The 25,641-nt window shown below is 42.7% G+C and overlaps 1 protein-coding gene across 1 annotated transcript; it reads right to left on the bottom strand.

Annotated features, from left to right (window-relative positions):
* Positions 1 to 4,904: 4,904 nt before the first annotated feature.
* Positions 4,905 to 25,365, bottom strand: LAMP5 (lysosomal associated membrane protein family member 5). Its single transcript, XM_044263441.1, has 7 exons — positions 25,084 to 25,365; positions 21,086 to 21,662; positions 20,378 to 20,550; positions 19,873 to 20,004; positions 19,643 to 19,748; positions 18,042 to 18,230; positions 4,905 to 5,766 (listed from the first exon to the last, which is right to left on the bottom strand). Exons 2-7 carry the CDS (start codon positions 21,147 to 21,149, stop codon positions 5,588 to 5,590), a joined length of 843 nt encoding a protein of 280 aa, XP_044119376.1. The 5' UTR covers positions 21,150 to 21,662; positions 25,084 to 25,365; the 3' UTR covers positions 4,905 to 5,587.
* Positions 25,366 to 25,641: the final 276 nt, after the last annotated feature.

The raw sequence follows: 25,641 nt of genomic DNA, 5'->3' as shown, positions 1-25,641 counted from the left end.
GATTCCTTATCCTGAAAGGTTTGCTCATGTAGCAAATGTTTTGGTAAGTATGCCTGATCATTGTCAGCAATTGAAAAAATTTAAAGCAAAAGATCTTATACGATCCATCTTAATTGAAGTAACCAAGGTTCCCAAAGTTAGGCAGTGTAAGTAAATGAATCATACTGCCTGAATAGACCACACACACACACACACACACACACACTTCAGTACTGTTAGGGCAGGGATTTTTTTTACCTATTTGTTCACTCATCATCCAGACCAAGGTCCAGAAAATCCACAGTCAGTCAGTGTCAACAAACACTTGTTATCTCATGGGTCGTATGAGTCTTTGCAAATCCTTCCCTAGCAGACAACCTGACAAGTTCACTCACTTGTTTTTTAGATAATTGACATATTAGTTTCATTTGTGCAACATGATTTGCTATATGTATATGTTGTGGAATGATAAGTCTAGTTAACATCTATCAACAACATAGTTACAATTTTTTTCCTTATGAAAATGTTGAAGATTTATGCTTCATAACTTTCAAATATATAATACTGTATGATTAATCATAGCCATGCTGTACATTATTTTACAGGACTTATTTATTTCATAAAAATAAAAAAAAGGTTTCTGCCTTTTGACCCTGTCATCCATTTCACCCAACCCCCCATCCTCTGCCTCCAGCAACCATCAGTTTTCTGTATCTATCAATATTTTTTAACTCCACATATAAGTGAATGTTTGTCACTACCTGAAGTACTTCATTAAGCATAATGTCCTCAAAGTCCATTCTTGTCTCAAAGGGCAGGATTTCCTCCTTTTTGGGGATTTTTTTTTAATAGCTGAGAAATTGTGTGTGTGTGTGTGTGCGTGTGTACACGCATTATGTTTCCTTTATCCATTCATCTCTCATTGGACACTTGGGTAACTTTTGGATCTCAACCATTGTAAATAATGTTGCAATGAACATGGCTGTGCGGGCATCTTTTCAAGTTAATGTTTTCATTTCCTTGGGATAAGTAGAGGAGGGGGATTTTTGGATCATATGATATTTCAATTTTAATTTTTTGAGAAACTTTCTTACTATTTTCCATTGTGGTTGCACCACCTTACATTCCCACCAACAAGGCACATCTTCGCCAACACTTTCTATTTCTTGTCTTTTGGTGATAGCCATTCTAACAGGTGTGAGGTGATCTAAAAATCACTTTAAATGACAACTAAAGAAGCCATTAGCCTTGGAGTTCTTAGCCTAATTTTATACCCTGGATCCTCTTAGCTTGGACTCTTCAGGAAAATGTCTTTAAATGCAAAAGTAAAATACATAGGGAACCAAGAGAAGTATAGTTATCAAAATATGTTAATTTTGTCATTATTATGTATTAATTAACAAGATCTTTTTTTTTTTAAGATTTTATCTATTCATTTGTCAGAGAGAGAGCACAAGGAGGGGAAGAAGCAGGCTGAGGGAGAAGCAGGCTCCCCACTGAGCAAGGAGCCTAATGTGGGACTTGATCCCAGGAGCCTGGGATCATGACCAGAGCTTAAGGTAGACGCCCAGCTCATGGAGACACCCAGGCGTCTCTTAAGTAACAAGATCTTATGATGGGTCTAGTAACTACCATAATTTCAAAGTAATAAGCCTATGTGATTTTTTTGAGATCTCTCCAACAGGTGTAATGCAGTGATTTCTACTGATGACAGTTCTCGCCTCTACCATAGTGGTTTGGTGACTATGTCTGTAATTGAAGGAAATGAGGCCTTTCATTTGAGGCTGGTAAAAACTAAAGTTGTGTTTTTTTCCCATCCCAGTCCATGCACTCTGATAGTCACTCCCACCACTGTAAATTAACCCCTCCTCCCCAGTGGTTTACTGGGCAGTGGGGAGGGGGGCGGGAAGTGGTTGCATAGAAACATACTCTGAATTCACAATAAACTGGTGTGGAAAACTGTGAAAACCAGGTTAAAAATCCCTGCATCAGTCCCTTTGGATCTTTCCTGAACTTGGATGGCAGGTGAACTTTGAATGCACACGTGAAGAATTGTGCTAGTACACCAGTCATTAATACTAGCTTTTATGGAGCATTTCCAGGTTGCCAAGTATTGTGCTAGAAACTGAAATGTACTATCATGAATCCCCAGATAACTTTGGGGAGCAAGCTCCATTTTCAGATTAGAGAGTATAGAGAAGCCTGGTGATGTGCCCAACATTGCAGGTAGGCTGAGAGCAAAGACTTTTTCACCAGTTTTCAGCCCACTGCATCAAAATCGTCTGGGAAGCATAATAAAATTGTAGATTCTAGTTCTCACCAGAGAGGTCCCCAATCAGTCTGGGATGATGCTCTAGAACTGATGTTTTTCTTTTTGTTTTTTTGTTTTTTGTTTTTTAAGATTTTATTGGTTTATTCGAGAGAGAGAAAGAGAGCACAAGCATAGGGAGAGGCACGGAAAAGGGACAACCACACTCCGCTCCCCGCTGATCTGGGACCCTGAAGCAGGGCTCAAGCCCAGAACTCTGAGATCATGACATGAGCTGAAGTCCAATGCTTAACCCTTAACTGAATGAGCCACTCAGGCACCCTAGAACTGATGTTTTCCAATAGCCCCCTGGGATGACTGATGCACACTGTGGAAACCACACTTGGAGACACACTGATTCAAAGCTATACCTGCTGGTTTCTGGTCCCTCAGGTTTCTGTTCTAGGGACATGTTTGTGTCCAGTGCCAGCTTGGACCACCTCCCCAGAGAAACATTTCCTGAGCACACAGCATGCTGCCTCCAGGAAACACTGCTGGTCTGTCCGACCTCTTCCCCATCCCCCCAACCCATTTCTCCATTTGTGTTTCTCCACTGTCTCCCACACCTACTGGGCTTTGCCAAGTCTTTGTTAACAAAAAGATTGGCCAATCGGTGAGAAGAGAGTGGTTATAGTTTAGAGGGCTTTCTCAGGCTGGAGACCAGTCTCCCCTACCCCTGAGACAGCTTCCCTGGGAGCTACTTCCTGAGAAGGGGGGGGGTGATCTTGCAAAGAAAGGCACTCAGAATTTAAATTTAAATCAAACTCCCCCTTCCTCCTCCAGACAAAGAAATCTGCATATGGTTCATCTGGCTGGGCTTTTCCAGGCAGACAGACTAGCAACCAGACCCAGCATCCTTTTGTGCCCAGAGGCATTTGTGGTTAAAACTGCAGTAAAAAAGAAAATGACAGTTAAGGGGGTAATGGAGCATCTGTGGTTGTCTGTTTGTTTTCTCTCTCTTCTCTGAGCTTGAGAAACAATGCTGGGAAGAGAGCCGCCATCTCGGCTTGCCCCAGGTACAGGGACAGCTGTGAAAGGCAGGACAGTGGGAAGGGCCAAGAGAGGAGCCAGGGCTGAGTCAGTCCCTCTGGACAACTTGTGTTCTCCACCTAGAAACCACTGCACCTGGGGTGACCCTGAGGCTCCCCTTTATTCTGCTTTGTTGATAAGATAAAGGCAGGACTGGGAGAAATAAGGTGAGGTCCAAAGAAAATAGGCTGAGCTAGAGACCTAATTTTAGGAAAACTAAATGGAGATGCTGTGATTAAAAGCAATAATAGTCCTGGTAATGTGTCTTCATATAGACTGCATGTCGCAAGGGGGGAAAAAAATACCGAAATTTGAAAATTCTGAAAGTTGGATTCTGGAAAGACTTAATTGATCTGTTTAACCACGGGGATGCAGCCATGTGATAACACTGGAAAAAGAACCAGGGCACTAGTTCTTTTCGGAACAACCTGTGGACGGGTGTCTGTCAGCCATACCCCGGAGACTCTGAGTTGTTGCTTTACTACTGTATACGCGGCACAGAGCCTGCACTCAGTAGGTGCTCAAAACCTGTTTGTTGACAGTTTGCTGAGTGGATGACAATTCCAAAACTCATCATGAGTCCCATGTTTTGTGAACGTGAAATTTTCAAGACACAAATTTACTTTCGTAAAAGTGAAAAAAGGAAATACGGAGTCTAGAGAAATAGGAATCGGGTCGAAATATTTTTTTCTGAACAGAAAGCAAGGGTAACTCATTGATACATCTAAGTGTCCATTTCCACCCCCAAATTCTTGGGTGGTTCCATATAAACAGAAAGTTTTTTAAAAAATATACGAGATGCTAAAAAAGAGATCGTCAGCTTTGGGACATGGGGCGACAAGATGGCAGCTGATTGAAGGTATTTCCTTTTCCTTGTGCAACTGTCTTCCTCCCTGGTACCAGGCAGACACTCAAGCCAGAGGATGCAGGGGGAAAAGACTGACAGACTGACAGAGCAGCAGCAAACAAACAGGTAACAGAACAGCAATGGACCAATACTTACCAAGGTTTCCTGGGATAATGAACTCCTAAAGATATGCTCCTCTCCACAGTTGAGGATTTGGGGAGATGAACTCATGAGTTGCCTCTCATGTTAGAGATCGTATGGGGCGGGAGATTCCCATCCTTAACATCAGAGGAAAGGATTTCCCCTCTCCTGACTCAGATTTTTCAGAAAAATGATTATTTAGGAAGTGAATGAAATTTAAACTCTGCACGTTTCTCTGGGAAGTTCCAGCAAGTTCTATTTTACTTCAAACACAACTCAACCTAGGCTCCCGTGTTCGGACCAGCTTTTTCATCTGAAGTGAAATGCCACACTCTAGACCAGAAAGCACAAGAAGCCTTGTTAGACCAGTCGTTCAAGAAGGGCCATTATTAAAACTGTGTTTGCCAAAATAAATCCATGGTTTTTTTTTTTTTTTTAACCTGAAAAAACAACCTCCCTCTTTTGGTTTCCCTGCCCTTTCTTTGCTTTCCTCTTTCAGAAATGAAAGCCCATCTTCACCATACTCCTGGCTTCTCTGGGTGCCAAAGAAGCCATGTTAGAAACCATGTTGTCTTCTTGTTTCAAGAAAGCAGCCACATGTTAGACAGTAGTGTGTTTTAATTCATTTTGAAAAACAAACTCACACGATTGATTCTTCAGGTCCCCTTACTTGGACCGGACATACTAGAGAGCCCAAACAACTTTGCAGAGTTGCATTAAATGGGGTCTGTGCTGCAAAGTCACTGGTGCAGGTAGCAGTAAAACATTCCCAAGACAATCACTAGACATGCAGAATGCCAGCCAGAAGCGTGGATCACTTTCAGGGATCTTGCCGTAGGGAGCATGAGGCTGTATTTTGTGTGCTGTATAAGGTAGGCCAAGGGAGCAAAGCACCCCCTATTTCTCTGAACCTAAAGGGGTGTCTTTCCAAAAGAAGTGTCTTTTCATCATCAAACTTCAGAGCAAGATACTCCTCTGAGTTGTATGTGTTGCTTCTTGGAGACAGAAAGCCAAGCCACCATGAGCGTGAAAGCTGGCTGACCCCTCCCTCCTCATTCCCCAGTGTGGAGAGAAGATCTGCCATTCATCCCATGAATCCGAAAGAATCCCTCCCACCATCCCTGGGTTTAAGCATGGATGCAGGCCAAGCAAGCCTTGGACACCCAGGCCTGTTGCATTGTAGCTATGTTGGTGTATCCCATGTACAAGGTGGAAAAGTGCTTTGTTTCTTTACCTGATCCAGCTGGGGGAGGGGGTCTCCGGGGCTGCCTGCCTAATGGCCCCTAGCCCATGTGCTTATATTGGGATCGATCCCTAGGGATCTGCACCTGGTTGGCCGTCATTTTGTGGTGGATGTGGTAAATCGCCAGTGTTACCACAATGACAAGGCCTAAGATGAGTCCCAAAATCAGGGGCAAGGTTTCCTCCAACTGCTCTCGCTCATCCACCGGGCACTTATGCTCTGAAATGGGAAAGAAGAAGAAAGTGATCAGCTCCTGTCAAGATCTTTTTAATCACAAGTCCTCCTCTCAAAGCTAAAATCCTTTTTAGTTGGAAGTGGAGGTGAAAAGATTTCTCGACGAACATTTGGGGAGAACTTTTTCTTAGACATAATGGTTCTCTGACCAATGATAAGGATGTACCACTTAATATTTCTGCACACTGTAAAATTAAAAGGCATCAATTAAATAAGGCAACATTCAGTCACTGGATTCCTGGCAGGTGCCAGTGAAACACCCAGATGATTGATTTGCACTTCCAGAGCTTCAGCGTTAAACACAACCACCATTTTTATTGCTGGCTTAATTTTTTGACTTTTTATTGAAGTGTGTGTACACATAGAGAATTGCACACAATATACAGCTTTCAAACAGATTGAAAATAATGGGTGTTCATAATGATGTGAAGGCACTGGAACTCTTATACCTCCTTGGTGGAAGATGGTACAACTACTTCTAGGAGCTTCTAGTCAAGGGAAATGTACACCTTCGTTATAACCCAGCATTCTAATCCTATTTACCTAAGAATAATGAAAACGTATGTACACAAAAAGACTTGAGCACAAATGTTGATGGACACTTTATTCACAATAATCTAAAATGGAAACAACCCAAATGTCCATCAAGGTGGAATGGAAAAACAGACCTGTCTATTCATACAATGGAATATTAATTACAATAAAAAGGCATGAGCTATGGCTACACTTAACACAATGGAGGAATCTCAAAAACATTATATTGAGTGAAAACTCTTAAGACGCATACTCTAAGAGCACATACTGTATGATTCCATTTCTGTGAAGTTCAAGAACAGGTAAGTCTATGGTGATTGAAATCAGAAAAGTACTTACATATGGGGAACAGGAAAGGGAACTTGCGGGTATGAAGGAAATACCCTATAGTTTGATCTAGGTAAGGGTTACATAGTTGCAAGTAGAGGTAAAAATGCATCAAGCTAAATACTTCAGATTTGTTCATCTTAGTATATGTAACTTATACTATAATTTTAACAAAAGAAAGTGCAGAAGTTGATGGGTTTTCACAAGTGAACATCCCATGTAACCAGCACGTAGATCCGGACAGAAAATGTTACCAGCACATTGGTGCTGATTCTATGTTACTCCCTTACCGCCAAGACAGTTTAATAACCCTATGCTTCCGTTTTTACCTAGAACCAAAAAAAGCAATTTTTGGAGAAACCTGGGGATCACACAGTTTGTAGATCAGAGCAGAACTGCATTCTTTGAGGGATACCTGGGTGGCAAAGCAGCTGACTCTTGATTTCAGCTCAGGTCCTGATCTGAGGGGCCTGGGATCGAGCCCCATGTCAGGCTCTGTGCTCAGTAAGGAGTCTGCTTGAGGATTTTCTCTCTCCCTCTGCTTCTGCCCCACCCCCACTCTCTAAAATAAATAAATAAATCTTAAAAAGAAAAAAAAAGCTTGTTCCTAGAAACCAGGAGACATTTGCTCAGGTGCCTTTGCTCCTTCTGGGTAACTGGTGGCCTTTTCCCTGAACTTTGGAGCCACAATTAGAGAAAATAGGCCTCATTATCTCTTCATAAAGACCGAGTTTTTAAGTCAGGGTGACATAGTAAACATTTATTGAGCACCAACTGTGTGCCAGGCTGCTCCAGAATCCACGTTGATACAGTCCTTCCTCCCACTCTCCTCAGCCCAGCAGAAAGGAGTCTAAGGTAAGAACCTCAGGAATCTTTTCTATTCAGTAGTACCTAGAAGACTGCAGGCAAACATACAGCTTTGGAAAAGCTGTACACTTCACATGCTTGGTTTCTAAATTAACTTCCAGTTCTAAGAACAAAGATTGTTTCATTTAATCCCCCTAGCAACCCTATGAGATAAATAGTATTGTACCCATTTTACGGATACGGTGGAGTGAGGCTAAGTCATTTGCCCAGGGGAGATGAAGCCCCAGTCTGAATTCCAACAGCCTAACCCAATAGCACAGCAGGATGGCACTTAGCAGAAAGGAGCTGGGGGGAGAGTTGGGGTCAGGTCCGTAGCAAACCTAAGCTACTGGCATGTAAAGGCTACAGAATCACAGAGTGGGCAGGAAGGAGGGCTTCTGGGCTCCATGGCTCTACATACTGCTCACCTAGGTATGTTCAGTTTCTGAGAATTCAGTGGGGGTACGTATTTATTACTAAGCGGTAGGAGGGTACTTTTGGAGGGGATGGATAAGTTGATTTCTCTGGATGGTAGTGATGGCTTCATAGGTGTATTCTGAAGTCAATTTTTTTTTAAAGATTTTATTTGACAGAGATCACAAGTAGGCAGAGAGGCAGGCAGAGAGAGAGGGAGAAGCAGGCTCCCCACTGAGCAGAGAGCCCAACGTGGGGCTCCATCCCAGGACCCTGGGATCATGACCCGAGCCGAAGGCAAAGTCTTAACCCACTGAGCCACCCAGGCACCCTCTGAAGTCAATTTTTATCATATCATACATTTATGTATGTGCGGCTTATGTATTTCAATTATAACCTGAATAAAACTATTTAAATAAATAAGTAAACATACACATACATGCATTCCCCAACTGAAAAAAAAAAAAGATATTTTTACCAAGAAGATTTTTAAAAAGACATTTTGGCAAATTCAGGGAAATGTTAAGGACTCATTATTAGCACTGAGCAGAACCTTTCTCTATTGCAGCCAGAGGACTAAAAAGAATTAGTAGGGAATTTTCTTTTTCACTATTAAGTTCAGCTCTAATGAGTCCCACACTTTGGGCATCAGCCTGCTGTCCAATATACCCATTTCTCCAGGGAAAAATCTAACTGTTGTTATAAGGTGTACCAGAGACAGCTATGGGCCCAGAACTCCGTACCCAGAAGATTGATTTTTCCCCATGATACCATATTGCTTCTTTAAAGAGAAAAATGAGTAGAAATGGGGTTTCCTGGTGCAGGGATTTTGTTAACAACAAAGGCTATTTGTTTTCCTCATAACAACTGTTGCCTGTGTAATGTGAACGTAGACTGTGGCTTTCTTCATTTTCTATGTGCTCCTTGCAAACTTAACACCCTGACATTCATAACGTACCCCTTTCAAGCACACTTGAGCTTATGCTAATGTGGAAAATTTGGGAAAGCACCTAGGTCACCTAAGGATGGGGTCTGGTTGCCAGGAGAACTAAACTTTTGATCAGACAGTTGGAAATTCCAGTCCCACTCCCTTGATTTACAGGAAGGAGAAAGTGCCTGGAGATGGGGTTCAACTACCAATGGCCAGTGATTTAATCACTCGTGCCTATGGAAGTCTCAATAAAACCCCAAAGGATGGGATTCAGAGAGCTTCTGGTCGGTGAACACTTGGAGATTTGGGCAGAGTGGTGGGCTTGGAGAGAGCATGGAAGCTCCACCCTGTTTCCCAATGCCTTCCCCTATGTGTCTCTTACAACAGCCGTTCCTGAGTTCTATCCTTTTATAACAAACCAGTAATCTAGTGAGTAAAATGTTTCTCTGAGTTCTGTGTGCCTCTCTAGAATTCAAGGAGAAGGTCATGGAAACCTCCAATAGCAAGGTGATCAGAAGTCCAGGTGATAACCTGGACTTGGAGTTTGTGTGTGAAGTGGGGATGGGAAGCAGTCTTGTAGGAAGGAGCCCTTAACCAGTGGTATTTGATGGTATCTCTAGAGAGACAGTGTCAGCAGTAAGTTGAACTGCAGAACACCCAGCTGCTGTCAGAGAATTTCTTAGTGGTTGGAAAAAACACCCGCACGTCAGAACTGGTGTCAGAATCACACTGCCCAAAGTATTATCTTTAAATGGATAATAACTTTGGTATAGTAACGGGGGGAATGACATCTCATATCCCATCCTTTAAGGAAGGCACTGGAGAAAAGCACAATGTATTCTGATAAAGAATATTATGGTTAAAAAACTATTGTGATTGACTTCTTTTTTTGGTTTTGGTTTTTGTTTTGTTTTAATTTTTAATTTTGTTTTAATTCTAGTATAGTTCATATACAGTGTTATATTAGTTTCAGGCGTACAGCAGAGTGACTCAACAACTCTATGTATTACTAAGTGTTCATCGTGACAAGTGCATTCCTTAACCCCTGTCACCCAGCATCCCCCACCTCTCCTCCAGTAATCATCAGTTTGTTCTCTATAGTTAAGAGTCTGGTCTTTTGGTTTTTTCTTTCTTTGTTCATATTTTCTTGAATTCCATGTATGAGTGAAATTGTATGCTATTTGTCTTTCTCTGACTTATTTCACTTAGTCTTATAATTGTGGTTTACTTCTTAAGAAATATTTTTTGTTGTCTTAGGAAAAACCTGAACTAAACACACCACAGAAAGGGGTATATAAAGGGAGTATTAAACTATAATAATAATAACCATGGGAAAATAATAAATAATAATAATTTTAATAATCATGAGATAATAATCATGGAAAATAATTATTATTATTATAATTATCATGGGAAATAAGGGGATGCCATGGGGTCCCCTTAAAAATAATAATAATAATCATGGGGGGGAATGTCAAAAATTATCATGAAAAATACTGAATCCCCATCTTCAGCCACCCATATCTACTAGGTGGTCAAATAAGGGGGAATTCGTGAGTCTGCCATGCCTTATCCACCATTCCAAAATCCACAGAGCTCTGGAAGTTCAAAGTACTTTGTATTACTCATTTTGCAGCAACACTGGACTTGAACCAATGTCATGAAGTTCATAATTCTCATTGTACTTAGCAAGAAGTTTCACCAGTTTCTCCAGAGGGAAGAGAGTATAATAATATAACTGATTACAGGGCCTGCCTGGACTCTTCTGGGCTTTTCCGTAATATATGGATAATTCTATAATATTGTCTTCCTAAAATCTAAAGTCCTGAAGTCTGAAACCCATCTATCCCCAGGAGCTCTAAATGAGAGGCTGTGAGTCCATAGATCATAGATCACACTCTCCACGTTCAGGCTCAAGCTAGTGTTTTCAAACTCTGCTTCTGACCCAGACAGGGGAAAAATGTTTTACACTTGAACTCAGAACACAGGTATATACACATAACTAAAACCAGAGCTTCACAAAACAATACGTCTCCTGACCTGGTACATCTAAAAATTTCTCCATGCCAGTCTATTCTCTTTCACTTATAACGGTACTGGCATGACCCACTAAGACAAGAGATGCCACCTTTTTTAAACCAGTAATGATGAAACCATCACCCTTTTTCAGAGGGTGCTTACAAATGCAGAACCACATAGGACTACAAAGGAAACAGATACACTGAAATTCAGCTATCAAAATATCTTTAAATAAGTTGAGAGAAAGTCATGTGTGTACTCCTTTATACGTACACATACTGACTGGGATAAAGTAATGAGAAATAATGAGTAATGAGGAGTATCAAAGTAAATGCAAAGTAGTGAGAAGCATCACTGTCACTTTGCAAGGTCTGCACCCATGAATGTGGGATTAAAAATACCTATGATTTCTCTTGGCGACAAGGTTACCACTATTTATTAATTATTTAATTAATTATTACCACTAATATTACTGCAAGTTATTTTTATTTATAATTGAAAGGGATATTAAAAGTTAGAAATTGGTAAAATAAAGATGCAATTTTTTTCCCATTAAAATATACAAACTCCAGAATATTATCCATAGCCCCTATGGAATCCAGGATTAAGATTCTGTGCAATTCCCTACTGGGAATTTACCCTAAAGATACAAACGTAGTGATCCAAAGGGGCACGTGCACCCGAATGTTTATAGCAGCAATGTCCACAATAGCCAAACTATGGAAAGAACCTAGATGTCCATCAACAGATGAATGGATCAAGAAGATGTGGTATATATACACAATGGAATACTATGCAGCCATCAAAAGAAATGAAATCTTGCCATTTGCGACAACATGGATGGAACAAGAGCGTATCATGCTTAGCGAAATAAGTCAAGCGGAGAAAGACAAATATCATATGATCTCCCTGATATGAGGAAGTGGTGATGCAACATGGGGGCTTAAGTGGGTAGGAGAAGAATCCATGAAACAAGATGGGATAGGGAGGGAGACAAACCATAAGTGACTCTTAATCTCACGAAACAAACTGTGGGTTGCTGGGGGGACGGGGGTTGGGAGAAGGGGGGTAGGGTTATGGACATTGGGAAGGATATGTGCTTTTGGGTAAATTGGAAGGGGAGATGAACCATGAGAGACTATGGACTCTGAAAAACAATCTGAGGGGTTTGAAGTGTCGGGGGGGTGGGAGGTTGGGGTACCAGGTGGTGGGTATTATGGAGGGCACGGCTTGCATGGAGCACTGGGTGTGGTGAAAAAAAAAATGAATACTGTTTTTCTGAAAATAAATAAATTGGAAGAAAAAAAATAAAATAAAAAATAAAAAATAAATAAATAAATAAATAAAAGATTCTGTGCAATTCCTTCTAAAACAAGGAAGGCCCTAGATCTCTGCCTGGGAGAAGAATATTCTTTGGCTTTGCCTACACTGAATCTGGCTTTGCATGCTCAGAGGCCCTTAACTCCCGGTTCATCTCCACAGGGTTTGGGGTCCAAGATGCCTCTGCCCTGGCTGGGCTCAGGGCCCTAGAATGGCTTATGGCTGGAAAAGACAAGAACCAGTCTAGTCTAGTCATGGGAAAGAACCAGATGAAGACAGAACAGACAGCAGAGGGTAATCTGTTGCCAGTTGTCAGTGGCCAAATAAGATCCCCTCAATCATAAATCTAATGCCCCATTAAAATCCTGATTCATCTTAGGTTCTGTTATTTAGTCCATGTTTTTATTTATTTATTTACTTACTTATTTATTATTCATTTATTTGTTTGATGACTACCATTTTTTGTGTGTTAGATGGTTTGATGACCATCTCTATGTTGTATTTACTCCCAGAGGCTGTCCAACTACCAAAACTCTTCACTGCATCCTAAATGGACAGCACTGAGATGGGCAGTGGGCAAAAAGGCAAGCTGCCTGCTTTTTCAAGCTCTGTTAACAGCACAGACCGTTCCTGTTCGAGGAAAGGACAAATCTTTTCCTGGCTGGGCTTCCTCCACACTGACAGGGCAGCTGGAGGGAGGGGCTTACCCCTCTTCCCATTTTCTCTGGACTGGCTCTACACTCCCGTAACCTCAGCAAAATGTATTTTGTAGACTGAGAGACTGTTAGCATGAGTACCTGAGGCTGAAGACAAGCAGATCCTCTCACCAAGATGTAAGCACTAGCAATTAAAAAAAAAAAAGATAATAAAAGCAATTTTGAGAAATGCTACTGTGCACGAGGCATATGGCATGGCAGGGTAAGCTCATATATCCCAGTACCTAGGTGCAGCAGACCTAGACAGTGTCTTATTGCCTTGACATTCACTAGTCCCACATATTCCAGCAGGTTTTGCCTACAGGGCAGGTTAGAAGTCTAAGAAAGTCTACACCGCTCTACAACCCCAGCAGCCATCAATGATGGATGAGAGTAGGTGCGTAAATGCCATTTTCCCACTATCTCAGGCCAGATAGTTGGAGGTAGGTTCTACACTCCCAGAGGTTCCAGCTGTGTAAGCCCCAGGACCCACAGTGGACACCTGCTCGTTAATGCTCCTGTTACTTGTAGTCTTGCCTTTCTATCTCACCTCCCCAGCGTCCTATCAGTGCTTTCTAGAATCACCTCCTAAATAAACCACTTGCACTTACATACTTGCATGGGATCTGCTCTTAGGAGAACCCAGCTTGAAACACTGTGTTCCAGGACAGCACCAGGAATATTGAATTCTACAAATGGCTTAGCTCCAAGGCCCCACATGAGGGCTTCACATCCCAGCCCTCGACATAGTTCTTAGCAGTACTTAATAGGATTATCTCCCCCTCGGTGCTTACCCAGGAGATCCTGAGGAACAACCACCCAGGGTGACCCATTTTTGGGCTAGTAGATGCTAAGTAAGCCACAAGTCTATACAAGACTCTGAATTATCATCAGCTAAACCTTCCTGCACTTGAGGTGAGGTGTGACAGCTAGCCACAGGGGCCTCTACTAGGGACTGGTGTACAGAGCAAGGTAAGGCATGTTCATTACCACTAAAACACAGATCTGGGTAAAATAGAGATCAGGTCGCATCTCCCAATCACACTGTTAGGAATACTAATAAAAAACTCACAAATTCAGGCGACCTGACACCCTTTGTAAAGGCGCCTCCCACCCTTTGTAAAGGCGCCTCCCACGTTCATGTGTTTATTATAGCTGCTCAGCGGGAGGAGCTGAAACTCTGAGAGGATAAGAGCACAGGATCTGATCCCCAAAGCAGACTCTTGCCCCAGCCCCAGCAGCCTCCAGGAGGGCGGACTTCCCCAAGAACCTCACTTCTCTGAGCCTCGGTTTCTCTGCAGTCATCTGGGATCTCAGCGCGTTCTTCACAGGTTGGTTGGTTAGTTTGCTTATTTCTCCCCCTTGAGAACTGAAAAGGGACCAGCCTCTATGTGGTCACTTTTAAATGCCTGTTAAACCTGAATCTTTCTTAAAGGGGAACAGAGACACCCTCTGCGTTCTGTATGTGATTATATTAATCACATAATCTTTTGTGATTATGCATACGTAAAATTTGCCTTTCATTCAAGCCATTACAATTCTCAGGCTGATTTTTTTGCCTCTCAGTGTGGCATTCCTCATCCCATCCCAGCCAGAAATCTTCTAGGGCGCTCAGAGGGACGCACTACAGGGACTTCACTGTGGAAGGACACGTTAATCAATCCCAACTGCGAAACCGGAAGTGCCTTGAACTACAGGCTGATCGTTGGCCATGAAAGTGTGTTGGTTACAGAAATGAGCCAAAGTAGCCTCTGTGTATTGGCCCCTAGGTGGTTCATTCCTTCACTGCAGGCTGAGACCATTAGTTCGAAAGCCTGCCATGCCCAACTCAAATTTTTACACATCTAGTTATTTAAAAACCAGCCCAAACAAACACATCTTCAGCTACTTGGAGCCTGCCTGCTTTGCATACCAAACCTCCTCACCCACCAGGTGTTACCTATTGATAAGCAAGGGCCTTACAGGTATAAGGCCTTAGCTCCCACTGTCCCTCAGAGCTCTCAGACCCAGAGACTCCTTACCATGCTGCTGGGCCATATCACCTAGACAAGTATGCCCCCATCCCCCCCAGAATGTCTTTTGCCCTCCTTCCCTTCCAGATGGTGGTCCCCATACATCTCCCTCTGGACAGTCTCATGATCTGAGCAGCTTCCCCTCTCATGCAAACCTGTCCAAGTACCACCAAATCAAACTTGTATGTTACTGCCTCTCCTTGATCAGCTCAAGGTCCCTCAAACCCCCTACAGTATTCCAAAGATCAGCAACATCCCCAGGGAGCTTGCTAGAAATGGAGCACCTTGGGCCCCGCCCCCAGACCTACTGAACCAGACTTGGCATGGTAACAAGATCACCACAGTTGTGCACAATGCAGCCGAAGATCTGTGTGCACACTGCAGCTGGAGACATGCTGGTCTAAGAGAGCTCTGTTGAGGATCAGGGTTGTAGCCAAGCTCAAAGCACTAAAGGGATTTATGGGATAGAGATGTCAACTTCTACTGGAGCTGCTTTCAGCCCCATGGGTATCCAGTAATCCATTTCACTGACCCTTCCTTGTTTTTCTTAGAGTCTATTAAGCAGGCAGGTGTGAAATTTCAGACTGTCAGTATGGCCCCCTTACACAGAGAATTAAGTCCTTCATTGGAAACGCTTTGGCTGTAGGTCCTGCGCACACCCGCCAGCCACAGGCACAGACTCCTACAGTGAGCGTGCACACGTATGACCAGATACTGCCGCCTCCCTCACTGGGGTAGGGGCAACACATCAGAGCCTCCTGAGCTTCTATTCTGCGAAAGGGGAGGGGCAAGTGCCAAGTCCCAAAATAGCACCCCAAAAGGAATGCCTTGTATTCTACCAAATCAAATAAAATGATCTCTTACAAAACACAGTGGGGGGCAGGTGCTGAGAGGCACAGATGGGAGGAGCGGAAAAACAAAAGTGCCCCTACCACACAAAGGCACAAGGATCCAGTGACTGATTCTGAATGAGGCTTGCCTCCTCCCAGGAGCAGGATCTTTGAGCCCCAGGGCACCCTACGGGAGGGGACATCCTAATTATTACCCAGAAAAGCCTGAGTGAGAAAAGTACAATTGGCTGGTGCTTAATATATCTGTATTTTAGAAAGTTCTTTATGCTTACAAACTCTTGAAGTCTACCCAGCAACCATGCCACTCCAGGACGGGGAAGTGGATAAAAACTCTTTTTCAAACAAAAGATGCCCATTAAGGCCATGCCGTGAACTTCACTGATGTTCAGGAAAATGCTTCTGGCCCTTACTCAGTACCCATTTATTTTCACTTTGCAGAGGATCCCACACATCAATAAGATTTGGTTTCTCAGTTCGCAAATGACGGTAAGAATCAATATGGAAATAAGAGAGAATGAGTGAAAGTGAGGTTGTGGGAAGGACCTAAAGGCAGCAGCCATCATAGCACTAGTGGCACCAAAAAGTAAGGACATGCCTGCGAACAGCTCACCATTTGTTGGTTTGTTGGTTTGTTGTTTACAAAGAGTAAATAGAGACTATACAAAGGCCCCTTATAAACTCAAAAGTATCTATCGGAGGGACCATGGGGACTGATTCTACACAGTCCAAAATGTGCCTCCTGAATTCCTGGTCATCAGTAATCATAGCTCAATTACATTTAATTATAATTAATATTTTCAGTTTAAGAAAGACACTGACTGTTACATTTTAGAAATACTTCTATAATCAGATTTTTTTTTTTTAGTGTAATGGTTTTGATACTCAGAGTTTAGTTTCACTTTTTCTGGAAGAGCCATTAAAATGGATCTCTTCCCTAAGTGTGTGGAAGTAAGTGTTGCACCGACTTAGAAAATATATTAAATTCTGCTTCATCTGGCATTCAAGCATTTGGAAGTTTCTGTTAATCGTGTCCATGGCTTCAGAATATTAATTCGGCCAGATTTCCCTGGGCATCTACAGTGTGCTAAACCCTGTATTAGGTGGTAAAAATACAAAAATAAAGAAAGAAGTTGGGTCTTCTGTCAAAGACTATTTAACTTAAGAATGCCCAAGAGGTCCTTAATCATCCTGGTAGAGGTGCCGGTAGATTGTATTCAGTACACTTTGAGTTGGGAGGGGAATTTAATGAAAGCTGGATTCCCCGGGAAATGATTTAATGATTTGTGTATGATACAGATGGGGATTCCCTGATATTTCGTATATACCAATGGTTGTATTCACCTGGGGACCCCCAGCCCAAAGGAGGGTATCTATAAAGCAACCAGAATCTCTCCCCATTTCTTAATGACCTTCTCCAGACTAGAAAGAACAAATGAATTTAAAATTTTACTTATCCTGCATTTGCCCAGTGTAAATATGTGCTAGATTCAGATAAGCTACAGAAATGTGCCCAACCTCTGGAGGGCTGCAGAGAATCAAGAGAATGTGGACATCCTGAACCTGTCCACCTATATCCTGCCTGACCCACTTTCAGAGACCAGCACAGACTGAGAAGAAGCCCTTCTCCACACCCCAGAAGGAAAAGATCAGGAACCCTCCCTTCCCAGAGCCTCAATGGGTTCCTCCCCACAAGGGTGAGTGTTGGAGTGGCACAGGTCTTCCTGAGTCTCTCTGTCTCTCTGTGACATGTGCAAGAGTGTGCAAGGACACACGTGCACACATGCACACACATCATCGACTACATTCTAGCCACACGAAAAAAGACTGGTAAAACCTACAGCTGAAAGTGCCTGAAATAACATGGAGAAACTGAGGCCTCCAGAAGCAGGGGACCTTTAGCAATCCAAGGCTCACCACAGAAGTACTTGAGATTTTAGCTGCTTTTTCATTGGGAAACTTGCATCAGAATTATATACAGGTTTTCCAAATGGACCCTGTTACCTCTCTCTCCATCGGGGTTCCTCTTTGGTAAAGGATGGGAGGAAAGAAAAGATAATAACATAAAGAAAGGGATGGAGGGAGCAGGAAAGGGAAAGTGAGAGAAGAAGGAATGGAGAAGGAGGAAAGGAGAAGAAGCCATCGAAGGAAGTTGATACTGTTCCTAAAATATTACAGCGAAAGGAAGTGTCATGTCAGCCTAAAGAAAATACAAGTAGTAACAGCCTGGGACCCCCACAGGTCCCTTTCCCCATGATGTCAGCCTTCCCTTGGCTCCAGCCTTCTCCTCCCACTGCAATCCCCACCAACCTACCTTCACTGAAGACAAAATCAGAGATGATGTCGAAAGGCTGGATGTGGACTGCGGACAGAATCATGGTGACTGTCTTCTGTGGATCACTGGAGGCTAGTGAAATGGATTGCTGAGCTTGACACTCATAGGACTTCCCAGCTGGGGTGACCAAGGCAGAGAGGCGATGGGAGTTGGCCGTGTGCTTCCCAGCTGCAGGGAAGACCCAGAGCAAATGTTAGGACCCGCTTCCTGGCAGAATCCTAACCTCCTAATCTCCTGTGCCAGAGAGCTGGCTCCTGATTCTCAGCTCTAGTCACCATTCTAATCCTCTGTGTTGCCTTGCAGGGGCTGGGACTCTGCTAGAAAATCAAGCGGTGACAAAGGACAAGTACACCCATTATTTCATGAGCTCCTTAAACATTGATTAGAATTTTTTTGTCTGGAAGAGGAGAGTGCTACCTAAACATCCAACCATTTTTTTTTTTTTAACTATATAAACCCTGACAATGGAAATTCCAAAGAAAGAGTGACTTGATCTTCCACATTTCACACTGGTTACACTGAATAAAATATCTTCCTAAACAAAGCAGGGCTCATTGCTGGTGCACTGGGCAGATGTCTTGGTACACACATATACTCTTTGGAGGTCTGCCCCCTTTTTCTCTTTTTCTGGCACATGTTTGTGGGTTTTGTTTTGTTCTTTTCCTCTTTTCCAATTTTTTTTTCCAGTGGTGGGAGGAGGCATCTACTGTATTTGGGGGAAGTATTTGAATTGATGAAGAAAAGAAAATGCTTTTTACTATAATGATTAAAACAGGTAGAAAGGGAGAAATGACATGAACATTCTTTCATGTGCTCAATAAAAATCTTTTCCCAACCTAGATGCCCAGGTGATGGAAGGCCTCACTAGGATATTAGACAGTTTATTAAATAAATAAATAAGTTAGGTAATTAATTAATTCAGGTGTGGTCTTTGATGGTGCCTGCACATGGGAACTTTATTTGGGGAATGGCTGTTGTTCTTGCCACGATATTTTTGGAGGATCTGGGTGAGTTGTGGGAGTGATGGGAAGGAAAAGCTAATAAATTAGGACACGTTCAGAATCCGCTCTGGGGTGGCTGCAGTCCATGACGGAAGATGGAGTGTGAGCCCTGGGGACACGAGCAGAAAGATACTGGAGGCTCTCAAATTCCGAGCAAGAGAAGCCACACGGACCCTTTCAAGTTTCCCCGCATGAGAAGAAAAACGAGAGTGCAGGAAAAAAACCCAGCTCTGCCCTTCTCCATGCTCCTTTAAAGCACAAAACATAAGAGATCGTCCTGAAGCAGCCAGGAGATCACAGGCCCTCCAGAGAAGGCTCATCCAGGATCAAGCTATGGGTGACTGGGTGATGGGCTGGTCCTTGGTTCCTTGCGCATGTACAAGGCCTAAGGCCCAGGGCACAGACGCACTGGTGCTCTCGCTTTCCTCTACGTTGGCGAGAAAGCCTAGGGCGGACGTGGCCTGGGAGTGCAGAGTAAGGATCAGTTTCCATAAAATTTCCGAATCTCTCCAGGGCTGTGCTCTCTGCAGTGCCCGCGGTCTCCCAGTCTCCCTTCCCAGCTCTGAGGCCTCTACTCACCACTGACTGCGTCTTTAAAATGGGTCTTCTCCGAAGAGTCGTAGACAAACTGGACCTTGCTCAACCTCCACGTCGCCTCGGGTCCCTTGGACGCGTTGTGACTTTCCTGCCGAGCGGGGGAGGGGCGCGTCACTCGCCCCCATGGCTGCTTCGTGAGGAAACCGAGGGGCGGTCCCCGCCGACACCCACCCCGAGGCAGCACTGCCTCTGAGCGCCCCGCTCCGGGTTACCTTCACAAACAGCATTTTGAGCGCATAGGCGCGATCCACCCAGAACACCTGCAGCTCGGATTCGTTGTGGCCACAGCGGCCCTTCACCTCCGCTCCCCGGGTCAGTGAGATATCGGCCTGTTCCGTGATCAGCTGGGAACACAGACGCCCCGCACCCCCTCAGAGAGCCCGGCCTCCGTGGGGCTGTAAAGGGCAGTGCGTCCAAACTCGGGGTTGCACGCCTGGGCGCTCCTTTGCGCGCGCGCTCCCAGGTCCGGGAACATGCGGTTAGATTCTCTACGTGCAGACCCGGCCGTTAGGGAAGCAGAGAAAGGGGGTTTACTTTCAAAGCAGGCAGGGTGAGCAGAAGGCGTTACAAGCCGGAACCCCCATGCAGCATTCGGGAACAGCCTGCAGGGGCGCAGAGGGGAAAGGCGGGCGACCCAGGTCTTCACGGGGCCTTGAGGGAGGGTGCCCTTCGCCCCTGGAGCCCTAGGAGCAAGCCGGGAGGGAAAAGGTTCCTTACATCGACATAATTGCTGGCCCACACATCATAAGGGACAATAAATTTGGCTGCGAACTCGGCCATGAGACACGTCGTCCCATTTTCCCGCACCACAAATATATCTTTTTCAGGGTTAGTAGAAAGGCCTGAGAGATTTTCCACTTCTTGTTCTGCTGTGATTCGAGCCATTGTATCTGCGGAAAAACACCCCCCCCCCAAATCCTATCGATTCCGGGCTCAGCAAGCCCACGCGTCGCGGGCACAAGGGTGGAAATATCGTGGTCTGCGGGCTTTGGGGTGATAAAGTTCCTTGCCTGCTGCTGTGTGCTCTGCGAGCCGTTTCTCTAACCTAGCGCCGACAATTTTAACTCCACTGCTGCTAATTTATAATAAAAATAAACATTAAAAAATATAAAGCCTTACTATTTTGTAAGGCTTTTTTCCTTCATCTTAGGCTTTTAAACCGAATCTTTCTTGCCAATGCTCTGACCCCACGAAGCAGGCTCGCATAGCTTTGTGTCTGGGCTGTGCGGTACAGGTGTGTGGCCCTCTGGGGAATTCCCTGCCACTGGCGGGAAGGCCCTCCACCCCCACTCCTCCCAACCCCCAGAAAGAAAATAGCAAAATGTAAGGGCCACATTTTGACCTTAAGCTACTGGTTTTACTCTGCCTGTTCTATTCTCAGCAAATAGTGCACCCTGTCCTCGCGGTCTCCTAGACACTACTCACGGAACAGCATCAGGAGAACTCGAAGTCTGTAGACGCTGGGAAAGGCTCTTCCTTTGAGATCCATGCTCGCCGTGCAGAGAATGAGGCCAGATGTGCTGCTGCAGAGGCCGCCCGAGAGGGAATCCCTCAAAGTCGCCGCTGGAGTGAGCCGGGGTGAGTGAGGGGCGGGGGCACCGAGAGGGAGGAGGGAGGGAGCGCGTGTTCCCTGCGCGCTGGCGAAGACTTGGTGGCGGGTGCCGCACCGACCCGTGCAGGCTGAACGCGAGGAGGCTCACTGCGGAGGAACGGACCGCGAGGTGAGAGAGCTGTCCACGGCTGCGAGTACTGAAAGGGATCCGGTGTGTTGCAGGAGTGATTGTTGTGCCTTAGCTTGCGTAGATAGCCAATGAGATTTTGGGGGGGCTAAAATTTTCCCTGAGTCTGTTTCCTGTTCTGCAATTGCATCCGCAAAGATGATTCTGTCCGGAGAAACTTAACAACACTCTCAGACTTATTCAATATCCCTACCAGGTACAGTTATTAGGTGGTGTAGATTTCACATCCCTGGAGTCCTGGTTTCTGAAAATACATTTGGTTGCTGAAAGAAAATGGGAGAGCACAAATTGTTGCTGCTTCGGGGGAGGAGAAGTAGGCAGAAATAGAGAAGGAAAATGCTATGGCAACAGTTTCTTGCATTTGGAGACATCCCCTTCTCTCCCCTGCTCTCAATGAGCTAATGGGTTTAAAGTTAAATTGACACCTCCCTAAATGAGGCCGTCAGTCAGTGCAGTAGTCTGGCTTATTTTCTGTTAGTTTTGCTCTCTGACTGCATGAGGGCTATAAACTCTGGGGTCACCTATTCTCAACATACTGCAACTTTTTCGCCAAGAAGAATGTAAGTAAACAGGAAGGTTGTGAGGGTTCTTTAGGATCTCCTAGGACAGTAATGTTATATAGTTATGTAAACATACACACAAGCAGATACTACTCTACAGCCTCTAATGGGATGAAAAAAACAAATACTACTGGGCTAATTCCTATATTTACATAAAATGGTAGCTTGCTTTTCAAATTTTTTTGCTTTGCAAGTCAGAATGAAGCTTTTTCAACAGTAAGCATGTTGTCCTCATCAATTGTTTTGATGTCCAAATATTTTGTGTCTTACAGGATATGTGATTATGTGAATAATTGGTAATACAATGTCATAAAATAAATAACATCATATTAAGGGGGAAATTGCAAAGTATTTTCATGTGCATTGCCAAATTTGATTCTCCCTACCACCTTAGAAGGTAGGTAAGGAAAGATATACCTTATTGTGGTTGTACCTTCCCAAAAATGAGACTCAGAAAATTCAATGACCTTCCCAAATGTCACATGGTCAGTTAGAATTAAAATAGAAAAATCACATGCTTTAACTTCATAGGGATCATCTTCATTTTTCCTTATATAATACTTTGACTACAAAATATACCATATGTTTATTTCCATAAAATCTTTATTCAATGACCAAATGACAAGCTGAAACCCAAATCTCTATTTAAATCAATAGCAATTCAAATTATGAAGTAATATTTAAATTGATACTATATTTTATATCATATTTTTATCTCTGTTATTTTATATTTCACTCAAACATATCTCAAGAACTTTGCATAAATGTTTATATACAGAAGAACTGAGGCCAAACTGTGATTGATAAAAGTCAATTATTATTGACTGTGATTAGAATTTGCAAAATTTACATGCCCTACAATTCTTCATGTTAGCACTTGTTATTACACATTTTCCTGCAGTACTGTAAAAATTTTAAAAATGAGTCACATGTAATGAAGCATTTATAGTCTCTGTTCCTCCATCTTTTTCTCCAGTACTTTAATGAGGAAAGAAATGGAAAGAATTTAGTCCAAGATTCATTACTTATTATTTTCATGACCTTTTACAGATTACCATTTTCCTCAACTAAAAGATTGGAATAATACCTCAGGAGATGGCTGGTTGGGCCAAGTGAGCCAATGAGTATAATATCATTCAGAACAAATGACAGATTAATTTAGTCATAAACATTAACTGAATACCTACTACTTGCACTATGTTTCATGCTCTGGGAACCCAAAGATAAACAAATACCATTATCCAAGCAGAAGAGATGTCTGTAAAAGATTATGACAATTTTTCTTGTGATACATTATTGCAGATGTCCTCATTTATAGGTTATTAAGAAATCAACTGAATTAATTGATGATTATCTGTTTTAATAAGAAAATATACATGGGAAATAACATGGATCATCAACCTTAAGCTGTTGTAGTTGATTATTGATTTCATTTTAAATCAAATGGTCATCCTTTGAAATGGTTTCTTCATATATAACATAAATGATCTCTTTGTTGACACCAGAGAGTGCCTAAATGAGTTAAAAGGAAAAAAGGAGGCAGTTTTAACCCTTTCTTCCTGGGAAGATTATCCTCAAAATGTAATTAAATTTCCTCTTAGGTGTTTAACTTTAAAGGTAGCTTACAAAAGACCCCTTAACTTATTAAGCTATCCCCAGTGAATTTTATGTTACAATAAGAATTGAATCATATTTTCTCAACTTTCATCTACATTAATTAAATAACTTTCTAATCATTCTTTTTTAAAAACTTATATTTCAGAAAGAGAGAAAGCATGAGCAGGAGGGGCAGAGGGTATGGGAGAGAGAATCTCAAGCAGACTCCATGTTCAGCACAGAGGCCAAGGCAGGGCTTGATTCCATGCTTGTGAGATCATGACTTGAACCAAAACCAAGAGTTGGATGCTCAACCAGCTGCACCATACACGTGTCCCTCTAATCATCCTTTAAAAATATCTTCACTTCTTTGAAATCAACAAAGAGGTAGTAAAGGAGTAAAGCTTATCATTAAATAATATTTTAAGATAGTAACAATGTTTTCCAAAATTTGCTTCATTCTTCATTTTTTGAAGACATAAACATAAAGACGTACACTTGTGTGGATAATGGTTGTGTCATTTCCATCATTGCTGCTGGTTGTCTAAACAAATGTCAGAAGTAAGTATGACCTAACCATGTTGCCTTTGGAATCTCCTCTAGATTCTCTGTCCTTCGAAGGATTTTTTTCAATTCATATATTTTTTAATTGAATTAGCCTTAATGAATCTCATGCCATTGGGTGGTTACTATTTCACAGAAGTGGAAGAAAAGGGTCCTGTGTATATAGAACTTTCAGTATGGATGGGAGAAAATAGAAAGATACATGATACATGACAATGTAGATACATGAAGATGTAGGTTGCCTAGCACAAGGTAGGCATAGATGCTTAGGGAAAGATTAGGTAAAACAGCTATCCCAACTGGTTGAAGAAGGCCTCTTGGAGAAGGTGGGTCCTGCAAAACATGAACAGATTGACCTGGGAGGGACAGCCAAGGAAGGGCAATACCAATATATTTTAAATAGGAAAGCCAGTACCAAGATGTAACTCTTCATCCTTCCATGTTTATCAATTTTTCAATGAAAAAGAAATTAAGTCCAAAACTCCATGATAGTTTATAAACTACACAGCCCCTATTTAACTTCTTTATTTTATAACATGCCCTACATATGGTATATGTATATTTTTAAAAAGCATATGTAAAACTTATCCTAAATAAAATTAAATATTCAAATTGTTAGATGTACTTCTTTATACTTGACCACACAAACAATTGACTTGTATCTGTAGATGAAGCAACAAAATTACAAAAATCATGAAAAATGCTAATTAGAAACCATATTTATAAGCTTCAAAACAGAGAACTAGGCTTGTTACAGCTAAAATTTGGCTTCTTGATGTTTCAGTCCACCTTACAGCAAAATGTAAAAACGTACTCTGGCTCTGTTGTCCCCCAACGCTTCCAAAATATACACCACACACACAGGTGCACACACAGTAGGAGTACACATGGATAATGGAAGCAGGGACAATTTAACTAAATTAGACAAACTGCACAGCAAGGTTAAGCCAGAATTACTACTTACCATTTCTTGTGTCCAGCTTATCACTGACCAGTTATTTCATTTAATTTATTTACTGCTTTTAAATATTGTTGAAACCCTTCCTAGGGTAGAAACCCTTTGGGAATAGGAACTGAAAATTAAGTGTACACAAGAATATTTTGTTCACAAGTTTCCATACCCTCGAATATTTGGAAAGAATCAGAAAATTAAGTCTGGGCTTTTGATGCACTCAGCTTGCATGACTTTGCTAAAATTTTCCTCATCCTTTCATCTCATTGGTCTGGAATGCACCAACTTTAATGAAGCAAGAGCTGTTTCTGCAATGAGGGTAACCAGTGGAGGAGGCAAGGCACCAGAATAATGGCCTTTTCATTGGCAAAGTACGTTCAGGATAAGTTCTTAGGAAATGTCCTTTGATGGGTTCACTTAGAATAAATGCCTTCACATAAGAGAGAATGCGGGGACAAAGCCCATAAAACAAACCTTGAGTAAGCAGATGGTTAAGGCCTGGTAATCATTCCTGAAAAGTTCAGTAGCAAATGAAGCAGTAATTATTTAACTATTTTTTAAAACCTGCTT

This window comes from Neovison vison, chromosome 8 (assembly GCF_020171115.1).
Source record: "Neovison vison isolate M4711 chromosome 8, ASM_NN_V1, whole genome shotgun sequence".
Classification (NCBI taxonomy): domain Eukaryota; kingdom Metazoa; phylum Chordata; class Mammalia; order Carnivora; family Mustelidae; genus Neogale; species Neogale vison.
The sequence above is the reverse complement of the archived record's forward strand: the minus strand, read 5'-3'. Positions and strand labels throughout refer to the sequence as shown.